Raw genomic sequence first — 20,834 nt, forward strand, 5'->3', positions numbered from 1 at the left:
TATTTTAATCCCTGATTTGGAGCCCAGTGGCTTAAAAGCCTCTTTTGTTCTTTTTCTTCTCTGTAGGCTATGGGAGCCTTAGGGCTTTTAAACTATAAGTAGGCTTCCTACCTTGATCACTGACTCCTGAACAAGAGATAAAGCAGGATGGGGCAGAGATAATCCAGTGGCTATTAAAAGAGACTCTCACAGCCCCATCACTAGGCCACCGAGGTTAAGATCTTCTCCTGAGTTTCCTGATTAGTTCTCTGTCCCCTGTTGTCAGCACAGGGCCTTCCTGCTGCTGCTCCAGATTCTGAGAGCAGTAACAATGGAGACTCACAGTTGCATTTTGTGTGTCTTAGGGGAGTCCTCTCCTCCCTTCAACTGTCTTTTTTTGGTGAAACAGACTGGAGGTGGTGTCTCCATTGGTAAACTGCCAGACTGTTACCAGCCACTTAATCACTCCCTAGGCTCCTCTCTGTCCACGAGCCACACATATTTGTACTCACCAGTGATTTGGTGGTTTCCTGAAGTCATTCTAGTCCTGTCTTGTTCGGTCCCAGGTGGTCTCCTTTGGTATTCCTAGTTGACCCAGGAGAGGAGAGGAAAGAAACACAACTGCTGCTGCTCTGTAGCCCCACCTCCCCATCAGGGTTATTGATGGAACTTAGTGCCTGCACAACAAATCTACCACTCCTGACACCCTTTTGTTGTTCTATTCTTTTTTCCTCCCTTCCTCCCTTCCTCTCTTCCTTCCTTTCTCTCTCTCCCCCTCACTCTCTTTTTCTCCTTCCTTCCTTTCCTTTTTGTTTTTATAGAGATGAAGAAAAACTCAGAAAGATGGTAGGGAGAGAATGAAAGAGACACCCACAGCACTGCTTCACTGCTTGTGGCCCCACCTAGACTGCCTCCTCTCATCAGCACTATACGCAAGTCCATCCCTAACAGTGTCTGTGGTGTGGCTCCATGCAGGAGTTTGGGGTTTGAACCCAGGTCCTTGTGCATGGTAATGTGTACACTCAACTAGGTGGCCCCACCCAGAATATATCTTAAGGTCCTTGACAGTTCTTCTGGGAAAAAAAATATCACTGATGAATACCAAATGTCTGATGTATGTATCTGAAAAAATCATTTTTTGTTTATACAAACAAAAAATGAAAATCTTAGAAAAACTTTGCCATAATAAGTGATGCCTGTTTTGGTTGTGGAAACTATTCAGTAACTCAATTACTTGATTTTTCTATTTTATAAATATTTATAAACAAATATTTATTTATTTACTTATTTATTCCCTTTTGTTGCTCTTGTTGTTTTACTGTTGCTGTTATTGGTGTTATCATTGTTGGATAGGACAGAGAGAAATGGAGAGAGGAGGGGAAGACAGAGAGGGGGAGAGAAAGATAGACACCTGCAGACATGCTTTACCGCCTGTGAAGCAACTCTCCTGCAGGTGGGGAGCTGGGGGCTCAAACTGGGATCCTTACTCTGGTCCTTGTGCTATTTGCCACCTGCACTTAACCTGCTGTGCTACCACCCAACTCCTCTAGATTTTTCTTTAATCAGTATGAGGTCTTTAATGTACCATATAAAAATGTAGGAACCTCTCTACCAGTTTGTTAATAAGGGTTTGTATCTGGTATGAGCTCCATTTAGGCACATCTTTCCTCCCAAGAAGAAACATTATTGCCTTATGTCCATTTTTTTTTTTTAAAGTAGACAGGTTTAACAAAGCCTATTATTTAGGGGGATGGGCAGTGGCACACTTGCTTGAGCACATGTGTTCCCATGCACAAAGACCCAGGTTCAAGTCCCCAGTCCCCACCTGCAGGGGTGAGAAGCTTCACAAGAGGTGAAGCAATGCTGCAGGTGTGCCTCTTTCTATCTCCCCCATCCATCTCAGTTTCTCTCGATGTCTATCTAATAAATGAATGAATAAAAAATAACATGCTATTTAACATTCTTGTCAATGAAAAATGTGAGAGTGGAAAATACATCTTCTAAAAAAAAGTGTTTGTTATTGTCCGTATATTTTAAGGCAAAGTTATTGATCCTCCTAGAAATCTGTTTCCTCACCTGTAGCGAGGAATGTGGGATTATGTTCTCTGAAGTTTCCCTCCAGCTGTATGCTTCTTTGATGCAGGGTTCTGAGTGCCAGCCCTGATGTGTGGGCTCAAGTATATGCAACACCCTTGCAAGCAGTGTGCAGACTTGCTGGTCCTTATTGGAGAATGTACGGGCTAGTGGGTGGTGCGGTGCCCCTGCCCATCTTGGGATGTAGGAGAGGAGCCTGGTGATAGTTAACTTGCTGATCCAGTCTGGCAGGGCTAGGACTGTGAGATTCGAAAAGCCCCTTTTATCCAGCTACTTCAAAGCATTTTTGTAAAGCCTGGCTAATTATGTCTTCAAACCCAACAGAAAGAAAGCTTGATTGGTGTCTTTTCAGTTAATCTTGAGTTGAAGAAACTGAGCGATAGAGAACTTGAAAAGATTCTTTCTAAAGCACATTACATTGTAGACAGGCAAAATCTTATCCCAGCTTTATAAGTGAACCTAATGGGCAAATAATGTTAACATTTATTTTTGGAAACTCGTGTAAGTTATGGCACATTCATAATTTGGAGTAAGCATGTAACTCTTCAAATCTTGTTCATTATGAATATTTATTCACACTGGGAAAATGGCTATAATTAAGTCTTAAGTGATACCAGCATAAGTTAAAGCTTTGTATATATAATATATGTAAACATAAAAATGTCTAGTGTATAGGGGGAAATGACTGGTAGAATATATGCTGTTCCTAGTGGATAATGGTGACCTGCAATGTCTATTTTATTCTGTATACTTTTCAGCTGTTCAAGATTGGAAAAAATTAATTTTATTGTTTTCATAATCACAAATTACTTTTTATGATTGTATGTGTATTTGGTAATCTTATGATTAAAAAAAGAGTCTTTGTGTATGAAAGTAGCCTGAATCCATTAAATGGGATGGTAGACAGGATCTCTGCAGATATGTCATGAGCTGAAACCCAGAGGGTGAAATGAAATTGTCATTTGGCAAACGTCAGGAGTCTCTTGCAGGCAGAGAAAGGGAAGCTGTAAAAACCGTGAAGTAGAATTGAATCTAGAACATTCTAGACCTTGAGAAAAAGTCATGGTGGAAAAATGATGAGTGGGAAGATCAGATAAATTCCCATGGACAAAATCACATTGGGTCTATAAAAAGACATTTTGGATCATAGGGTAGGTCTATTTCTAGCCTTCGGAGAGTTCTCCAGACTGTTCTCCACAGAGGTTGGACCAATTTACATTCCCACCAGCAGTGTAGGAGGGTTCCTTTGACCCCACACCCTCTCCAGCATTTGCTGCTGTTACCTTTTCTGATGTATGACATTCTCATAGGAGTGAAGTGGTATCTCGTTGTTGTCTTTATTTGCATTTCTCTGACAATCAGAGACTTGGAGCATTTTTTCATGTGTTTCTCAGCTTTTTGGATCTCTTCTGTGGTGAATATTCTGTCCAAGTCCTCCCCCCATTTTTGGATGGGGTTATTTGTTGTCTTGTTGTTGAGTTTGGCAAGCTCTTTATATATGTTGGTTATTAAACTCTTGTCTGATGTATGGCATGTAAAGATCTTCTCCCATTCTGTGAGGGGTCTCTTGATTTGGGTAGTGGTTTCTTTTGCTGTGAAGAAGCTTTTTAATTTGATGTAGTCCCATAGGTTTATACTTGCCTTAGTCTTCTTTGTAATTGGATTCTGCAATTCCTCTTCTGGGGATATATCCTAAAGAATCCAACATATCCATCCAAAAAGATCTGTGTACACATATGTTCTTGGCAGCACAATTTGTAATAGCCAAAACCTGGAAGCAACCCAGGTGTCCAACAACAGATGAGTGGCTGAGCAAGTTGTGGTATATATACACAATGGAATACTACTCAGCTATAAAAAATGGTGACTTCACCGTTTTCAGCCGATCTTGGATGGACCTTGAAAAAATCATGTTGAGTGAAATAAGTCAGAAACAGAAGGATGAATATGGGATGATCTCACTCTCAGGTTGAAGTTGAAAAACAAGATCAGAAAGAAAACACAAGTAGAACCTGAACTGGAATTGGCATATCGCACCAAAGTAAAAGACTCTGGGGGGGGGGTTGGGTGGGGAGAATACAGGTCCAAGAAGGATTCAGAGGACCTAGTGGGGGTTGTATTGTTATATGGGAAACTGGGGAATATTATACATGTACAAACTATTGTACTTACTGTTGAATGTAAAACATTAATTCCCCAATAAAAAATAAATAAATAAATAAATTTTTTTAAAAAGACATTTTGGGGGAAGGCTGGGCAGTAGTGCAGCAGGTTAAGCACACATGGTGCAAAGTGCTAGGACTAGCATAAGAATCCCGGTTTCAGCCCCTAACTCCCCACCTGCAGGGGGGATCACTTCACAAGTGGTGAAGCAGGTCTTCAGGTGTCTATCTTTCTCTTCCTCACTGTCTTCCTCTCCTCTCTTGATTTCTCTGTGTCCTATCCAACAACAACAATAGCAAGAACAAGGGCAACAAAAATGGGAAAAATGGCCTCCAGGAGCAGTGGGTTCAAGTGAAGGCACTAAGCCCCAGCAATAACCCTGGAGGCAAAAAAAAAAAAAAAAGACACTTGAGAAAACCTTACAGGGACCCAACATAGTCAACTGGACAGTTTAGACTACTGAACAGTGTGTCAGCAATAGAACAGTTGATCAGAAATAGGAATCAAGAGATCAGCTGAGAATTTTTTGCAGTGACACCTGTAAAAAAAAAAAATGAGGGTGGCCTGGAGTAAAATAGGTTGGGGTGTGTCAATGATTATAAGCTGTATGAATAAAGTAGCTCTCCCTTAATTAGATCTTATTCATTAATGCTCACCACAGCCCTTTGAGGGAGGTGCAATGATTAGCACTACTGGGGCTTTGGCATGGCTAACTTACTTCCCTAACTAAGTCTCCAGAGCCAACATGCTTAGCCACTTGTTGACATTGCTACTCAGTATCCTCAGCTTATAGGAGTGGTGGCAGGGAGGTAACAAGAGATAACAAAGATGGATCTGTACTCCCCATGCACCCCTGCATTCTAACCATGGTCTGCTGCCTCCTCCTCCACCTTCTTCTTCTTTTCCCTTCTTCTCCTTCTCCTCCTCCTCCTTCTTCTTATCCTTCTCTCTCTCTCTCTCAAGATTTTTTTTTTTTCTTGGGAGGCATGCGGTGGCACACTGGGTTAAGTGCACTTCTAATACTAAGTGCAAGGACCCACATAAAGATAGTGGTTTGCGCCCCCAGCTCCTCACCTGTGGGGGAGGGATCACTTCACAAGTGGTAAAACAGGTCTACAGATGTCTCTCTGTCTCCCTCTGTATTTTCCTTTCCCCTCTCAATTTCTCTCTGTCCTATCCAGTAAAAAGAAAGAAAGAAAAGAAAAGAGGCCACCAGGACCGGTGATTCATAGTGCAGGCACTGAGCCCCAGCAGTAACCCTGGAGGCAAAAGAAAAAGAAAAAGATTTTTTTTCTTGCCATCCATGCTTTTTCAAATTATCTTTATTTATTAGATAGAGACAGCCAAAAATTGAGAGGGAGGGGGGCTATAGAAAGGGTGAGGCACAGAGAGACACCTGCAGCACTGCTTCACCACTTGTGAAGTTTTCCCCCTGCAGGGGACTGGGGGCTCAAACCTGGGTCCTTGTGCATTGTAACATGCACTCAGCCAGGTGAGCCACCACCTGGCCCCACATGGAATGCCTCCTCTCATCAGCACTATGTGCATGTCCATTCCTGCCAGTGTCTGCGGTGCGGCTCCATGTACCTTTGCTGAGGTTGAGTTCCCTCTATTAGACAAGGAAAGTATTACTGAGATAGCCCCATGATAGAGTGGAACTATTCAGCTATATCCCATGCCTATTGTGTGCCTAACCCACACTGTGAACTGTCAGGCTAGCTCCTAGGGCCTGGAGCTTTCTCATCTTTAGTAAAAGTTGGGTCTTAGATCAGGTACTTGCCAGCTTTTTTTCTTTTATCCCAATCATTTTACTGGAGAAATAATGTCTTACAAGACAGTTGTTAGGTACAATTTCTCATCACTCCATCATAGTACTACGTCCACCCCCAACTTTTGCTCTACCATGCACTGGATCCTCAGCACCCTTTCTACCCTCTCCACTCCCCCCCCCCCACACACACATAGTCTTGCTTTGCTTCAGTACACCACACCTAATCTAAGTTTCACCCTGTTCCCATTTTCTCTTCAAGTTCCACTTGTAAGTGAGACTATCTAGTATTATTCTTTTCTTTTTAGCTTATCTCATTTAACATGATTACTTCAAGTCCCATCCAAGATGGGGCAAAGAAGAACATTTCATCATTTTTTATGGCTGAGATATATATATATATATATTACACATATACCATAACTTTCCTAGCCACTCATTTGTTGTTAAGTATCTGGGTTGTTTTCAAGTTTGAGTTATTATAGATAGTGCTACTATGAACATAGGTATGCACAGATCTCATTGGATAGGTAAGTTCATAAATGTGGGGGCTCACCCCCGGAATTCTATGCTTATCCATTCCTTGTGTGATTTTTTTTCCCAGAGAACTACTCAGCTCTGGCTTATGGTGTTACTGGATATTGAATATGGCACATCAGAGCCTTGGGTGCTCAATTTTATTTTATTTATTTATTTTTTTTTTTTGGTATCACCATTAAGCTGTTTCCCCAGTCCATCATGTAACTTTCTGGAGAGACCATCTAAACTTTATTGACATTTGGAGTTTGTTAGATATTCTGCCTGTCAACTGAATCCATTTTCTTTTTTTTCCTTTAATTTTAAATTTCTTTCTTGGGGGATTAGTGGTTTACAGTTGACAGTAGAATACAATCCGTTTTCTTTTGATGAAATTTCATTTTCAGTGGCATGTAGTAAATGTAACTTGCATGTAGACAGTTAATGACTCTGTTCAAAGAGACCAAGAAGAAGACAGATGATATCTAGAAAGGGCTGGATGGAAAGCAGTTGAGGAAAAATGTGTGTGTGCCAGTTGCTGTTATGCCCAGGGAATAGCACACAGTGCAACAACCAGAGTGATCTATATCGATCATAGGATACAGCCACTCAAATCTGTCACTAGCATTCTGGCAACAATGAGTCATCCAATATAAAGAGACCAAAGTCAGTGAATTAGTAAGGAGGTAAGCAAGTAAGACATTCCTTTGCTTCCGTAGCCTTCCAACTTGCACCTGCTAAGTAATGATTCCTGTGTGTTTTTGATAATTCTGAATATTCTTTTTCTCCTTACCTACCTGATCATTTTCATTATTGTGCAAAGTATTTCACTAGAGAATCCTTGTCCTCTAATTTTTCCTTCTTTGATGTGGGATTTTGTGTGTGTGTGTGTGTGTGTGTGTGTGTGTGTGTGTGTGTGTGTGTGTCTGGAGACAGAGAAATAAGAAGAGGAGAAAGAGAGCAAGAGAGACACCTGCCATTGCTCCACTGCTGTACTTCTCATAAAGCTTTACCCTCTGCAGGTGGAGCCTGGGGCTTTGAACTCAGATCTCCACACATGGTAACATGTGCACACTACTAGTTATACTACCACCTACCTGGCTTAGCTGACTTTTTATTCTGCATAGATTTCATGCAAATATATTGACCTCAGAACTCATTTCATCTATTCATTCTTTCAGAGTTTTATAGTTTGTTTTTCTGAGAAATCACCCTGGAAAACTTCTGGAAGGAAAATTCCCTTTAGAATAGGCTCCTTATGAGTACAGACATCAGCATTTGCTACAAAACTTGCTTTCAGCCATCCCTAAATTTTATTCACTGAATGGTCATCTTTTTCTTTTCCAGAAACCTTCTCTACGTCTATCCACAGAGGCTGAACTTTGCCAACAAACTAGCATCTGCCCGGAACATTACAATAAAGATCCAATTTATGTGTGGAGAGGACCCTAGCAACGCTATGCCGGTAAGAGGGAAATAGCCATGGGTCTCAAGCCAGAGTGATCTGAGCTTCCCTTGTCAGTTTACACAGATAAGATCCAGGGCTTATCAGTGTATAGAGAGAGGGTGTATTCAGGTGAGCACTGCTCAGCACATACAGAGACCTTTGTGGCAAGTCCAAGATTAGTCGCGGGGTACTGAGTGGAACCCTTAAGGTCTGATTTTACCCTTCATAGTTGGTTGTGCATCTTTGTAATTGGGCCAGTCACAGAACTCAGCACTCCTAATTTATAAAACATAGTGTGGTGAGTTCAGACCATCCTACTGGGCTGACAGCAGTTGATTTCGGATACCCAGAGGTCACTGTTAAATTGACCCTTTCTATATTGGTGAACAGGTCATCTTTGGAAAATCCAATGGGCCTGAATTTCTGCAAGAAGTATACACAGCCATCACATACCATAATAAGTAAGTATAGTTCAGAGTTCTTAACATATGCTAATTTTATTGCTTTCTTCCCCCCTGGATTTTTTTGAATCACTTAGGCAAGTCCTTTCAATAGTTTTTGTTAAGTCATGATCTGTAATTAGTGCTAATTCCATGGTATTTGTTAGTTATAAAGCATTTATTGCCATTATCCAAGACTGAGAGAACAGTTCTTTAAGAGCCTAATATTGAACCAACAAAATAGCTCACTTGGCTAGCACACTAGCCCCCACCATATTGGAGGAAGCGTTAGTGCTGTGTGTGGGGGTTGGTCTCTTTCTCTCTCTTTCTCTCTTTCTCTCTCTCTCTCTTTCTCTCTTAAAAAACAAAAAAATATCAACCTGGAGTAGTGAAACCCCAGCAACAACAAAAAAAAAACCAAGAGAAGAAAAGAACCTAATATTGTTTAGGCTTTTCTGGTGCATTCTCTTTTAGAATGATGAAGGGAAGGTTTGCGGTATGTGAAGAAATAATAATTTTCCTAGCTTGCTTCAAGATACCAGAGATGTCCAGAAACAAAATCTAACTCTACTTTTTCTGTGTCATCTTCTGTACACCCCTCCATGTTTACTCCCCTCTACCTACTTGGAGAAAATTTCCATGGACCAAAAGGGAAATCAAAGATTCTAAATATCCTCTCCTATAGTGTCTTAACTGTTGACATTTCACAGGGGTGGGAAATCTCTATAGGGTAAGACATGTGGGTTTGATCCTGCTGGAGACTAGTTTAAGTGTTGCTCTGACCCTGCTTGCATGGATTGGGATTAGGAGTAAGTGAATATTTTACATGAAGCCCTTATGAAGGATCTGGGATGTTGAAATTCAGTAAAAATCAGCTTCCTTTTCCAACTTGCATCATTATTTTGTTTCTCCCAAATGTTTTGTTTAGCACAGATACCTGTTCTTGGGATAGAGGCAGGAAAGAGCTCACAATAGGACTCTGAGCCTCATCCCCTCTGCATATTAAATTGTTGGATTTTTCCACTGTGTGCATGGACTTTTTTTCCCCTTCTGACCAAGCCGGTGAGCAGTCTTGTGTAAGTGAAGCTTATGCTGTAAGCTGGATCTTTAGGGCTCCCAGCTGAAGAACAGGAGGATGTAAAATAAAAAAAGCAAAACGCTAAGCAGGCAACACCTAAGAGTTGAAGGGTCCAGGGCCTTGCAATTTGTATTCAGAAAAGTCATCGTTCTTGCTAAGAATTATTTGTGTATAATGTGTTTTTGAAACAGGTCTCCTGACTTTTATGAAGAAGTGAAAATTAAGCTCCCTGCTAAACTCACAGTAAATCACCACCTCCTGTTCACCTTCTATCACATCAGCTGCCAGCAGAAACAAGGAACCTCTGTAGAAAGTCTCGTGGGATATTCAGTGAGTTGTTTTCAACTTGCCACATCACACAGCAGTGAGTCTTGGGTGCATCCAAAGTCCCTGCAAAGATTAGCCACTGAATTCTCCTCACTTGCTTTTCTCTTGTCAGAACTAGCAAAAAAGAATCCAGCTAGTGCATCGCCTAGAAGAGTACACACATAGCCATGTGCAAGGACCTGGGTTCAAACCTTGGGCCATCACATGAGGTCACCTGCACAGAAGCAGTGCTATGGTGTAACTCCTTCTATATCTATCTGTCTGTCTGTGTATCTATCTCTCTCTCAACTTCTACCTAGAGGAAAAGAAAGGAAAGCAGTAGTGACTGGGAGCCGTGGAGCTATGCAGGCAGTGAGTTCCAGCAATGACCCTGGTGCTAAAAAAGAAATAAATCAAAGTAGCAAAACATAAAAAACCATGTTATAGCAAAGAATTCAAATGACTTAGCAGATAACATATCTCACAAATGGAAATTTAGTGGGTGAAGGATACTGAAAGAGTACTCATTTATTTCAAAAGTATCACAATGTCCATTATTTCCAAATGTTATAATCTAAGCATCACTAGCAAAATTAGCTCTTTTTTTTAAAGGGGAAAATAATTATATGTTTTCCCCCACCAGGAATATAGCTGAGGCTATTCCAACATTCCCAGTGACCACTCTTTTTCTCCTTTGGATAGAGGGTTAAAGATAGAGATATAAAGGGGGTCAGGGAGATCTACAGAAATGCTCCACCATTCATGAAACTTCCCCTTGCAGGGGTGTTGGAGGTGGGGCAGAGGCTTGAACTACCTGGTCTTTGCACATGGGTAGTATGGTGCATCACTACCCAGCCCCTTATCTTTAACATAAAAGACAAAGTAAACATTGATATTGCTCAAACAAATGTTGACTGTCAAGAAGAATGCTACTTCTTTGACTCTGAAAGGAGTAAATAATTGGTATTACCATCTCAGAAGCTCTCAGAGAATTAAAAGTGCAAACAACTTGACAGAAATTACTGCTCAGAAGAACCCTGGTCAATATCTCATCATCATTTAGTTGTATTTGATGATTGCAAGCTAGATAAACTGCCAGAATGATATGCTATAATAAATACTGCTTTCTTCTTTACATCATCTGTTTTAGTGGCTGCCAGTTCTCTTAAATGAACGTCTTCAAACTGGATCCTACTGTCTCCCAGTCGCCTTGGAAAAGCTGCCACCCAACTACTCTATGCACTCAGCAGAGGTAACCACCCAGTGGGCCCTCAGGTTTCCTGTCCAGCTGCCATCTTGTACCACCTTCCCAGACCCAATTCTCATTTCCTGAAACATGAGTATGTTCCCCATGCTCTCAGTAGTGGCTGCATGTCAACATATGATGCTTTCCAGTAGTTTATGGTCCTGGTAGAAAAGGAGAGATAACTGACCGTGAAGCCTCATTCATTTATACATCACCAGTTCAGCTGCATTATCTAAAGTTAAGGGATTCACGGTTTGATGAGTTATGTAATATGTACACTTAACCAGGTACACCACTGCCTGGCCCCCTCACAGTGTGAATTATGAGAGCCTCATTGTAATACATATTTTTTCAGGAAATTTATTTATTTACTTATTTATAAAAAGGAAACACTGACAAAACCATAGGATAAGAGGGGAACAACTCCACACAATTCCCATCATCAGAAGTCTGTACCCAATCCCCTCTCTTGATTGCTTTCCTATTCTTTATCCCTCTGGAAGTATGGACCCAAGGTCATTGTGGGATGCCGAAGGTGGAAGGTCTGGCTTCTGTAATTGCTTCCCCACTGGACACGGGTGTTGACAGATTGATCCATACTCCCAGCCTGCCTCTCTCTTTCCTTAGTAGGGCGGGGTTCTGGGGAATTGGAGCTTTAGGACACATTGGTGGGGTTGTCTGTCCAGGGAAGTCTGGTTGGCATCATGCTAGCATCTTGAACCTGGTGGCTGAAAAGAGAGTTAACGTACAAAGCCAAACAAATTGTTGATTCCTCATGAACCTAAAGGCTGGAATAGTACAGATGAAGAGTTGGGGGGGGGGGGGAGAGGCTCTGTTCTGTAGACAGCTAGTAGGCATATTTTAGTTATATTCAAAGGGCCTGTAGCTATGCTAGTTTTTTTTTTCTTTTCTTTTCTTTTCCCTAAGCCTTAAAATGATATGCAGATGGGTCCAAGTTATTGTCTGGGGAGATGATGTCATGGCTGGAAAAAGGACCAGAAAGCTGGATCAGGGAAGAGAGTAGCTCCCAAATATGGGAAAGGTATATAAATACTGTCAACTGTAAACCCCATCGATTTGATGTGATCTGGGTTTATTTTTTATTTTAATGAGAGAAATAGATACAGAGAGAGAAACCAGAACACTACTTAGCTCTGGGTTATGTTGGTGCTGGGGAATTGAACCTGGGCCATCAGAGCCTTGTGCATGAAAATCTTTTTGTACAACTACTTATGTGATAACAACTGTCCTTACTGTGGATCCTTACAAAAGATTGCGGGCAAATTCTATCTCCTTTTGGTCCCAGGTGAATACTAGGGTTTTATTCCTCTTGAGCTCTTTCTGTCACTAGTCTCTTCCTGTTCTTTTTTTTTTTTATCATTTATTTATTTGATAGAGACAGAAAGAAATTGAGAGGTAAGGGGAGATAGAGGGAGAAAGAAAGAGATACCTGTAGTACTGCTTCATAACTCATGAAGCTACCCACACCCCCAGGTGGGAACCAAGGCCTTGAACCTGGATCCTTGAGCAAGATAAAGTGTGTGCTCAACCAGGTGCACCACCTCCTGACCCTTCTCCCTGTTCTTTTCTGCACACCACTTAACCTCTAGGCTACATCAGTATTGTTTTGAAATAACTCTCAAACGTTATTTTATTTATAAAAATTATAGTCTGGGGAGTCAGGCAGTAGCACAGCGGGTAAGTGAAGGTGGTGCAAAGCGCAAGGACCGGAGTAAGGATCCGGGTTCAAGCCCCTGGCTCCCCACCTGCAGGGGAGTCACTTCACAGGAGGTGAAGCAGGTCTGCAGGTGTCTTTCTCTCCCCCTCTGTCTCCCCCTCTCCATTTCTCTCTGTCCTATCTAACAAAGATGACATCAACAACAATAACTACAACAACAATAAAAAAACAAGGGAAAATAAATTTCAAAAAATTATAGTCTGTATCTGCCCCTCCACCACCATCCCCCAAGAAGGAAGCTTCTTTTGCCAGGAGCCACACGCATATGCTTGGTTTCAGACTGAAATGATTGATTCTCTTCAGATTCATGTGAGGATAATCTGAGTGTGTTCACAGATACACCTTAATTATACTTGATGGCTTGAATACAGTCTTTAGCCCAAACCCTCAAAACTGCCTTTTCATCAACAAACTGCATGTGCTCATTTCCAAAATGCCAGATTATCTTTTTAGTACTATAGAACCAACATGGGTTTTGAAGGCAAACCAACTGTGATCCAAAGTTCAGGTTTTATAGTTCCCTAGCTATGTGAGCAGAGGTCAATTACTTACCCTTGATGCCATTCAAGATGAAACTAAATCCATCCCATAGGTTACTGTGCACATTAAACGAAAGTGTGTATATCAAGAAACAAAGCCAGTGCTTCAGAAAACAGTTTCTTTCCATAGCTGTCCCTTTCAATACCCTGCCTCTCTCAACATTCTTTAGACCTAAACTTTCTGGTACAGTCAACTCAAGCCACTTATGCCTCTTAAAATGTGGCTAGTTCAAGCTGAGGTGTGATATATGTATACAATACCAACGGGGGAGAGGGGTGGCATTCAGGGAAATATCATAGTGGTTGCGCAAAAGATTTTCATGCCTGAAGCTATAAAGTCCCAGGGTCAATCCCTAGTACCACCATAGACCAGAGCTGAACAGTGCTCTGGTAAAAAACAAGTAAATGAATAAATACTGAATTTCAAAGACTAGCAGGGACAAGTGTAAAATATCTCATTTAATATTTGTTTATATCACCTGTATGTTAAAACCATCTTTAGACTACATTTGGTTAAATAGAACATATTATTAAGTTGTTAGCAGGTGTCCCTTTTAAAGTTTTTAAACATAGCTGCTAGAAAATTTTAAATGAGGGGCCGGACAGTGGGACAACCAGTTGAACACACTCATGTTACCATGTGCAAGGACCTGGGTTTGATCCCCCGCTCCCTATCTGCAAGGGTGGGGAGAAGCTTCATAGATGGTGAAAAAGTACTATAGGTTTCTTTCTCTCTCTTCCTCACCCCCACTTCCCTATCTCCTCCTCCCCTCTCATATTCTCTCTGTCCTATTAAAAGAAAAAGAAAAAAATAGCTGACAGGAGTAGTGGATTTGTTGTGCAGCCATAACCCTGGTGGCAACAAAAAATTTTGTTTTTTAAACAATACATGTGGTTCACATATTTTTGGTGTACAGTGCTACTGTAGATCATAAATGACAAGTTTCTTCATGCTGGCAGTTATCTGTCCATTGAAGGTCTTAGCTGCCACTCTGTTCCTTAGACCAGTGCTATGCTGGGATGTAAGCCCAGTGTCTCTGTAGCTTCCAATAAGAAAAAAAAAAAGGGAGTTGGGCAGTAGCACAGTGGGTTAAGCACAGGTGGCGCAAAGCGCAAGGACCCGCATAAGGATCCCAGTTTAAGCCTCTGGCTCCCCACCTGTAGGGTAGTTGCTTCACAAGTGGTGAAGCAGGTCTGCAGGTTTCTATCTTTCTCTCCTCCTCTCTGTCTTCCCCTCATCTCTCCATTTCTCTCTGTCCTATCCAACAACGAGGACATCAGTAACAACAACAATAATAACTACAACAATAAAAATAGGGGGGGGTAACAAAAGGGAATAAATATTTTTTAAAAATAAAGAAAGAAAAAAAACAGACTTGCATATGGCATTTTCTGAATTGAAAACGATGGCAGTGAGTTCAAGGAAGTTTCTAACACTGGTCTAAACAGAACCTATCTGTGAGCCAGACCTTGCTTTGGATTCCAGTTTGTGACTCTTGTCTTAGGTAGTTCCAAAGGCCCTCAACTCATGTATCTGTTCTGCCTTTGTAGCTAGAGCATACTTCCTCTGGTACAAGAGATCCAATCTTGCACTCACAAGGCTACACCAGTTTAGTCCCTCCTTTCTCAACACTGCATATCTCTAGAGGAAGAGAATTTTGGTGACAGTATAGGCAAGAAAAGCTCTCTGAGGACTTCAGATGTACTGATATATCTATGCTTTAAAGGAGTGAATTTGAGTAATTAAAGCAAGAACCTTGAAAAGCTGCTACTTGGAAATATCTCATTAGAAGTGAGGCAATTGCAGGCATTCACAAGCCTTATAATTCTGTGCCCTGTAGAGATACTCAGAGACACATTGTGGTGACATCATGGTTAACAGGAAAATCATGGACATATTACTTTCTTCCAATTCTTAGAATAAATGATTCTCAGTGCCTGAGGGTTGCTTAAAGAAAGATTGGCTGGTAGCACAGCGGGTTAAGTGCACATGGCATGAAGAGCAAGGACTGATGTAAGGATTCAGGTTCAATCCCCTGGTTCCCCACCTGCAGTGGGATCACTTCACTGGTGGTGAAGCAGGTCTGCAGGTGTCTGTCTTTCTCTCCCGCCTCTGTCTTCCCCTCCTCTCTCAACTTCTTTCTGTCCTGTCCAATAACAACAACAGCAGTGGCAACAATAACAACAACAAGGAGGGCAACAAAATGGAAAAAATGGCCTCTAGGAGCAGTGGATTTGTAGCACAGGCACCAAGCCCACGCAATTACCCTGGAGGCAAAAAAAAAAAAAGGAGGAGGAGGAGGAGGGGGAGGGGAGGTGGAGGGGAGGGGGAGGAGGAGGGGGAGGAGGAGAAGAAGGAGAAGGAGAAGGAGAAGGAGGAGGAGGAGAAGGAGAAGGAGAAGGAGAAGGAGAAGAAGAAGAAGAAGAAGAAGAAGAAGAAGAAGAAGAAGAAGAAGAAGAAGAAGAAGAAGAAGAAGGAGAAGAAGAAGAAGAAGGATCAATGCTCAGGTCATCTTTCAACATGGGAAAACAAAGATCTAAAGAATTTAGCTGACTTGTCAGAGTAAAAACCAGTTTGGTACAGAATTTAGCCTGAACCCATAAAAACTTTAGGAGTTTTTATCTTTGTATAGCCCTGACATTCAGAGTCCAGTTGCTTTAGTCTACTTGTTAATAAGCAGAAAAGAGGGTTGAATTGCTAACCTTTTTTTTCTTGTTGTTGTTTTTTTAAACACAGAAAGTCCCTGTACAGAGTCCTCCCATTAAGTGGGCTGAAGGCCATAAGGGAGTATTTAATATTGAAGTGCAAGCTGTTTCCTCTGTTCACACCCAGGTAAGGAGCATCAAGATCAACTACAAAGCAAAGCCAAAGGCAAATGATGGAGGGGGAGCAGCCCAGAACCTTCATAGCAACATTCAATGAAAAGCTATGTGTGTGGGGGGCTGGGTAGTGGTGCACCCAGTATAGCACATATGTAACAGTGTGCAAAGACCTGGTTTAAAGCCCCCAGTTCCTCCCTCTGAGGGGATGGGTGGGGGGTGGGGTAAGCTTCACTAGTGCTGAAGCAGTGCTGTGTCTCTATTTCTCTCTCTGTCTCCCACTTTCCTCTCAATTTCTCTCTGTCTCAATTAAAACAAAGAGGGTGGGTTGGGGGAAGCTAGGTGGTGGCACACAGGTTTGCGTATACATGTTACCACGCTCAAAGATCTGAGTTCAAGCCCCTGGTCCCCACCTGCAGGGGGAAAGCTTCACAAGCTTTGCAAATGGTGAAGCAGTGTTGTAGGTGTCTTTGCTTCCCCTTTCCCTTTTGATTTCTGTCTCTATTCAATAAATAAAATATTTAAGACACACACACACCTGGTTGAATGCACACACTAACATATGCAAAGACCCAGATTTGAGCCCCTGTTCTCCACCCACGAGGGAGGTTTCACAAGCAGTTAAGCAGTGCTGCATTTCTCTCTCTCTCCACCTCCCCCATCACGTCTCAGTTTCTCCCTGTCTAATAAAAAAGAGAAAGAGAAAGAAAAAAACGGGAGGAGTGGCTACTAGGAGCAATGGATTTAATATGCAGGTACTAGCTATAATGTAACCCTGGTGACAATAAAACTCTTTGTATAGTTTTACATATATATATATATAGAGAGAGAGTTTTATGTATATTTATACGTGCACTACATATAAATAAAAATGACATAACTATATAATATGTAATAATATCTAATATATAAGTAAACTATAGTTTTTTTTAAACTATTGTATTTATTTATTTTATTTATTCCTTTTTGTTGCCCTTGTTTTATTGTTGTAGTTATTGTTGTTGTCGTTGTTGGATAGGACAGAGAGAAATGGAGAGAGGGAGGGGAAGACAGAGAGGAGGAGAGAAAGACAGACACCTGCAGACCTGCTTCACCACCTGTGAAGCGACTCCCCTGCAGGTGGGGAGCCGGGGTTCGAACAGGGATCCTTATGCCGGTCCTTATACTTTGCGCCACCTGCGCTTAACCCACTGCACTACAGCCCAACTCCCGTAAACTATAGTTTTTTATTTCTACATTTTTTAAATTTCTTTATTGAGGGATTAATGTTTTATATAATTTTTTAAAAGGCAACAAAACTATATATATATATATATATATATATATATATATATAAGCTTTGTATATGACAAAGCAAAAATAACCTTCATTGCTTTGTGGAAACTTACATGCTCCTACAAGTTTAATTTGTTGTTGAAACCGACCAACCTTATAAAAATTGGGGGCATCTAAATAAATGAAAGAAGCCAGTATCTGCACTGCAGCTGAGACCTGTGGGGGAGATTCATCTGACACATTTTTCCTGATGTTTTCCTCCTACCTTGCCATCTATCTGGCTTTCTTTTTTGAATTCTACTTTTCCTTTTTGTCCTGCTGTCTGTATTTTTTAAATTTTTATTTACAGTGGAAAGAGAGAGACGGAGGGAGGGAGGGAGGGAGGGAGGAAGGAAGGAAGGAAGGAAGGAAGGAAGGAAGGAAGGAAGGACTCTTGCATATGTGATGCTGGGGATTAAACCCAGGACCTCAAGCTTCAAAGTTCAGTGCTTCATCCACTGTACAAGCTACCAGTCATTGTCTACATTTTGTATCAGTTTAGACCTCTTTTGGGGTGTCTTACTGGTATGCTGGCCTATTTGTGGATTATGTGAGAATCCAAGTCATGATGTGCCTTCAGTTCATAACTGTTGAAAGGTGCTCACAGTGCTCTGTGAAACAATTCAAAACTTTGGTCGGCAACATCTGTGTTCAGACCTTCTAGAGTGTTACCAGAAGAGCTTCTGCCACTCAGTGACAGTTGGATTGTACTCAGGAATGTACCGGGGAATATTAATGAGCAGACTCATAAGCCCTGCCATCTGCCTTCTCAGGACAACCACCTAGAGAAGTTCTTCACCCTCTGCCACTCACTGGAGAGCCAGGTGACCTTCCCCATCCGCGTGCTGGACCAGAAGATCAGCGAGGCGGCTCTGGAGCATGAGCTCAAGCTCAGCATCATCTGCCTCAACTCCTCCCGCCTGGAGCCACTGGTGCTCTTCTTGCACCTGGTGCTGGACAAGCTCTTCCAGCTGTCCGTGCAGCCCATGGTCATCGCCGGACAGACAGGTAGGATGCCTGCAGGCAGGGGCGGGGGGGGGGGGGAAGCAGGAAGAGGCTGTTGGTACCTTGTTTTATGAAGCACGACTTTCTGAAAACCACAAGAGCAGAACCTATCTGACCTTTCTTCCTTCCCTCCCCTTCCCTCCCCTCCCCTCCCCTCCTCTCTTCTCCCTCTCCCTCTCCCGGATCTGTTTGCACGGTTACATGTGTGCTTTACTGGATATGCCACCACCTTGCCCCCCCCCCCAATGCAATTTCTGTCTGCCCTATTCAATAATACAGGAAAGGCAAAAAAGGGGGGGGGGCACTGGGAGTGGTAGATTGATAATGCCTGCACCAAGCCCCAACCCTGGTGGCAAAAGGAATGAAGGGAAGGAGGAAGGAAAGAAGGAAGGGAGGGAGGGAGGGAGGGAGGAAGGAAGGAAGGAAGGAAGGAAGGAAGGAAGGAAGGAAGGAAGGAAGACAGGAAGACAGATTACTAGGGACTAACCCTGGCTCCAACTGCCTGCTTTTCTCTCCTTTCCTCAGCCAACTTCTCCCAGTTCGCCTTTGAGTCAGTGGTGGCCATCGCCAACAGCCTGCACAACAGCAAGGACCTGAGCAAGGACCAGCATGGGAGGAACTGCCTGCTGGCCTCCTATGTGCACTATGTCTTCCGCCTGCCAGAGCTGCAGAGGGACTTGCCCAAGTCAGGTAGCCATGCCTTCCCCAGCCCCACATGGGAATCTGCTATGCCCTCTCCCCCAACCAAGAGCCACACAACCCAGAGTATAAGGAAAAGCCCCAGAGTTCAGTTCTATTATTCAGCACAACACAAAATTGTATGAATGCTAAGATTAGAAATCTGTTCTCTTTTGCTTTCTTCCTTGCTTTCTCCTCCCCTTTGTTTGCACTCTAGATGTTTGTTGTGCACTGTACCCATTTGTCATTTCTGATTCAGTTGAAACTCTTAAGATAAAGAGAGGTAGGGGAGGCAGCATAATAGTTCTGCAAAAGACTCTCATGCCTGAGGCTCTGAGTTCTCAGGTTCAATCCCCTGCACCATTATAAGCCAGAGCTGAGTTGTGCTCTGGTCTTTCTCTCATTATTGCAATGCAATGCAATGCAGTGCAATACTATAAAATACAATACAATATATCGTATCTTAAAAAAGAAAATATGAGGAGGAAGGGCCCTAGTCATTTGATAGCACCCTGAATCCAAGACCCAATGGAGTGCACAGATGACCATATGAGAGGACAAAGATTCAAGCCCCTGGTCCCCACTTGCAGTAGGGAACTTTCACAAGCAGTCAGGCAGGGTTGTAGATGTCTTCCTCTCTCCTTCTCTATGTCCCCTTTCCATCTCAAATTCTCTCTTTTTAAAAAAAAACTTTATTTATTGGATAGAGAGAACCAGAAATGGAGAAGAAAGGGGGTCATAGAGAGACAGAGAGGTACCTACAACACTGTTTCACCACTTGGAAAGCTTTCCCCCTGCATGTTGAATCTGGGTCCTTAAGCATTGTAACGTGCGCTTAACCAGGTGCACCACTACCCAGGCCCTCAAATTCTCTCTGTCCTATTAAATAGTAAACAAGTAAATAAATTTTTTAAAAAATGAAGTGGTTCATCATGATGCCTAGAACTCTAGGATTAATATTGATAAATGAAACCATATACATTTGGTGTTTCCTAAACCATTCATTATGAAAAAAAAAAAGAAACTTAGAACATCTCATGAAATATAAGTAAACTACATATTATATTTGTCCCTGTTTGCAAATCTCATGGCCACTTGAGCAATTTTAACTCAGACAATTGAAGAATAGTCATATAATTTAAACCCTGTTAAAATAGTCAACGTTAAGTGCATAGTACTCAACAAAGTGTCTCTGTATACAATTTTCCTAATTGATCCCATTTTGATCTAGTTATATATATATTTTTTCTTTTTTTTTTTTTGCCTCCAGGGTTATTGCTGGGGCTTGGTGCCTGTGCCACGAATCCACTGCTCCTGGAGACCATTTTTTCCCCTTTTGTTGCCCTTGTTGTTTTATCATTGTTGTGGTTATTATTATTGTTGTTGCTATCGTTGGATAGGACAGAGGGAAATTGAGAGGAGGGGAAGACAGAGAGGGGGAGAGAAAGACACCTGAAGACCTGCTTCACCACCTGTGAATCGACCCCTCTGCAAGTGGGGAGCTGGGGGTTCAAACCGGGATCCTTACGCTGGTCCTTGCACTTCACGCTACATGTACTTAACCCGCTGTGCTACCGCCTGACTCCCTCTAGTCATAAAATTTACCTGCTTAGGTTTTTGGAAAATAGTTTATTTTTTTATTCATTTATTGAATAGAGATTGAGAGGAACTGAGACAGAAGGAGGAGAGAGAGAGAGACCTGC

At 42.1% G+C, this 20,834-nt stretch overlaps 1 protein-coding gene across 3 annotated transcripts in view; it reads left to right on the plus strand.

Annotated features, from left to right (window-relative positions):
- DOCK8 (dedicator of cytokinesis 8) overlaps positions 1–20,834 on the plus strand; it is a 220,581-nt gene that overhangs the window by 107,345 nt on the left and 92,402 nt on the right. For all 3 annotated transcript variants that reach the window (XM_060199742.1, XM_060199743.1, XM_060199744.1), the window contains exons 14-20: positions 7,868–7,985; positions 8,358–8,428; positions 9,677–9,815; positions 10,942–11,043; positions 16,052–16,147; positions 18,222–18,456; positions 18,979–19,143. In XM_060199742.1, coding sequence (XP_060055725.1) covers positions 7,868–7,985; positions 8,358–8,428; positions 9,677–9,815; positions 10,942–11,043; positions 16,052–16,147; positions 18,222–18,456; positions 18,979–19,143 — 926 coding nt within the window. The remainder of the gene's footprint in view (positions 1–7,867; positions 7,986–8,357; positions 8,429–9,676; positions 9,816–10,941; positions 11,044–16,051; positions 16,148–18,221; positions 18,457–18,978; positions 19,144–20,834) is intronic.

Source organism: Erinaceus europaeus, chromosome 10, assembly GCF_950295315.1.
Source record: "Erinaceus europaeus chromosome 10, mEriEur2.1, whole genome shotgun sequence".
Classification (NCBI taxonomy): Eukaryota; Metazoa; Chordata; class Mammalia; order Eulipotyphla; family Erinaceidae; genus Erinaceus; species Erinaceus europaeus.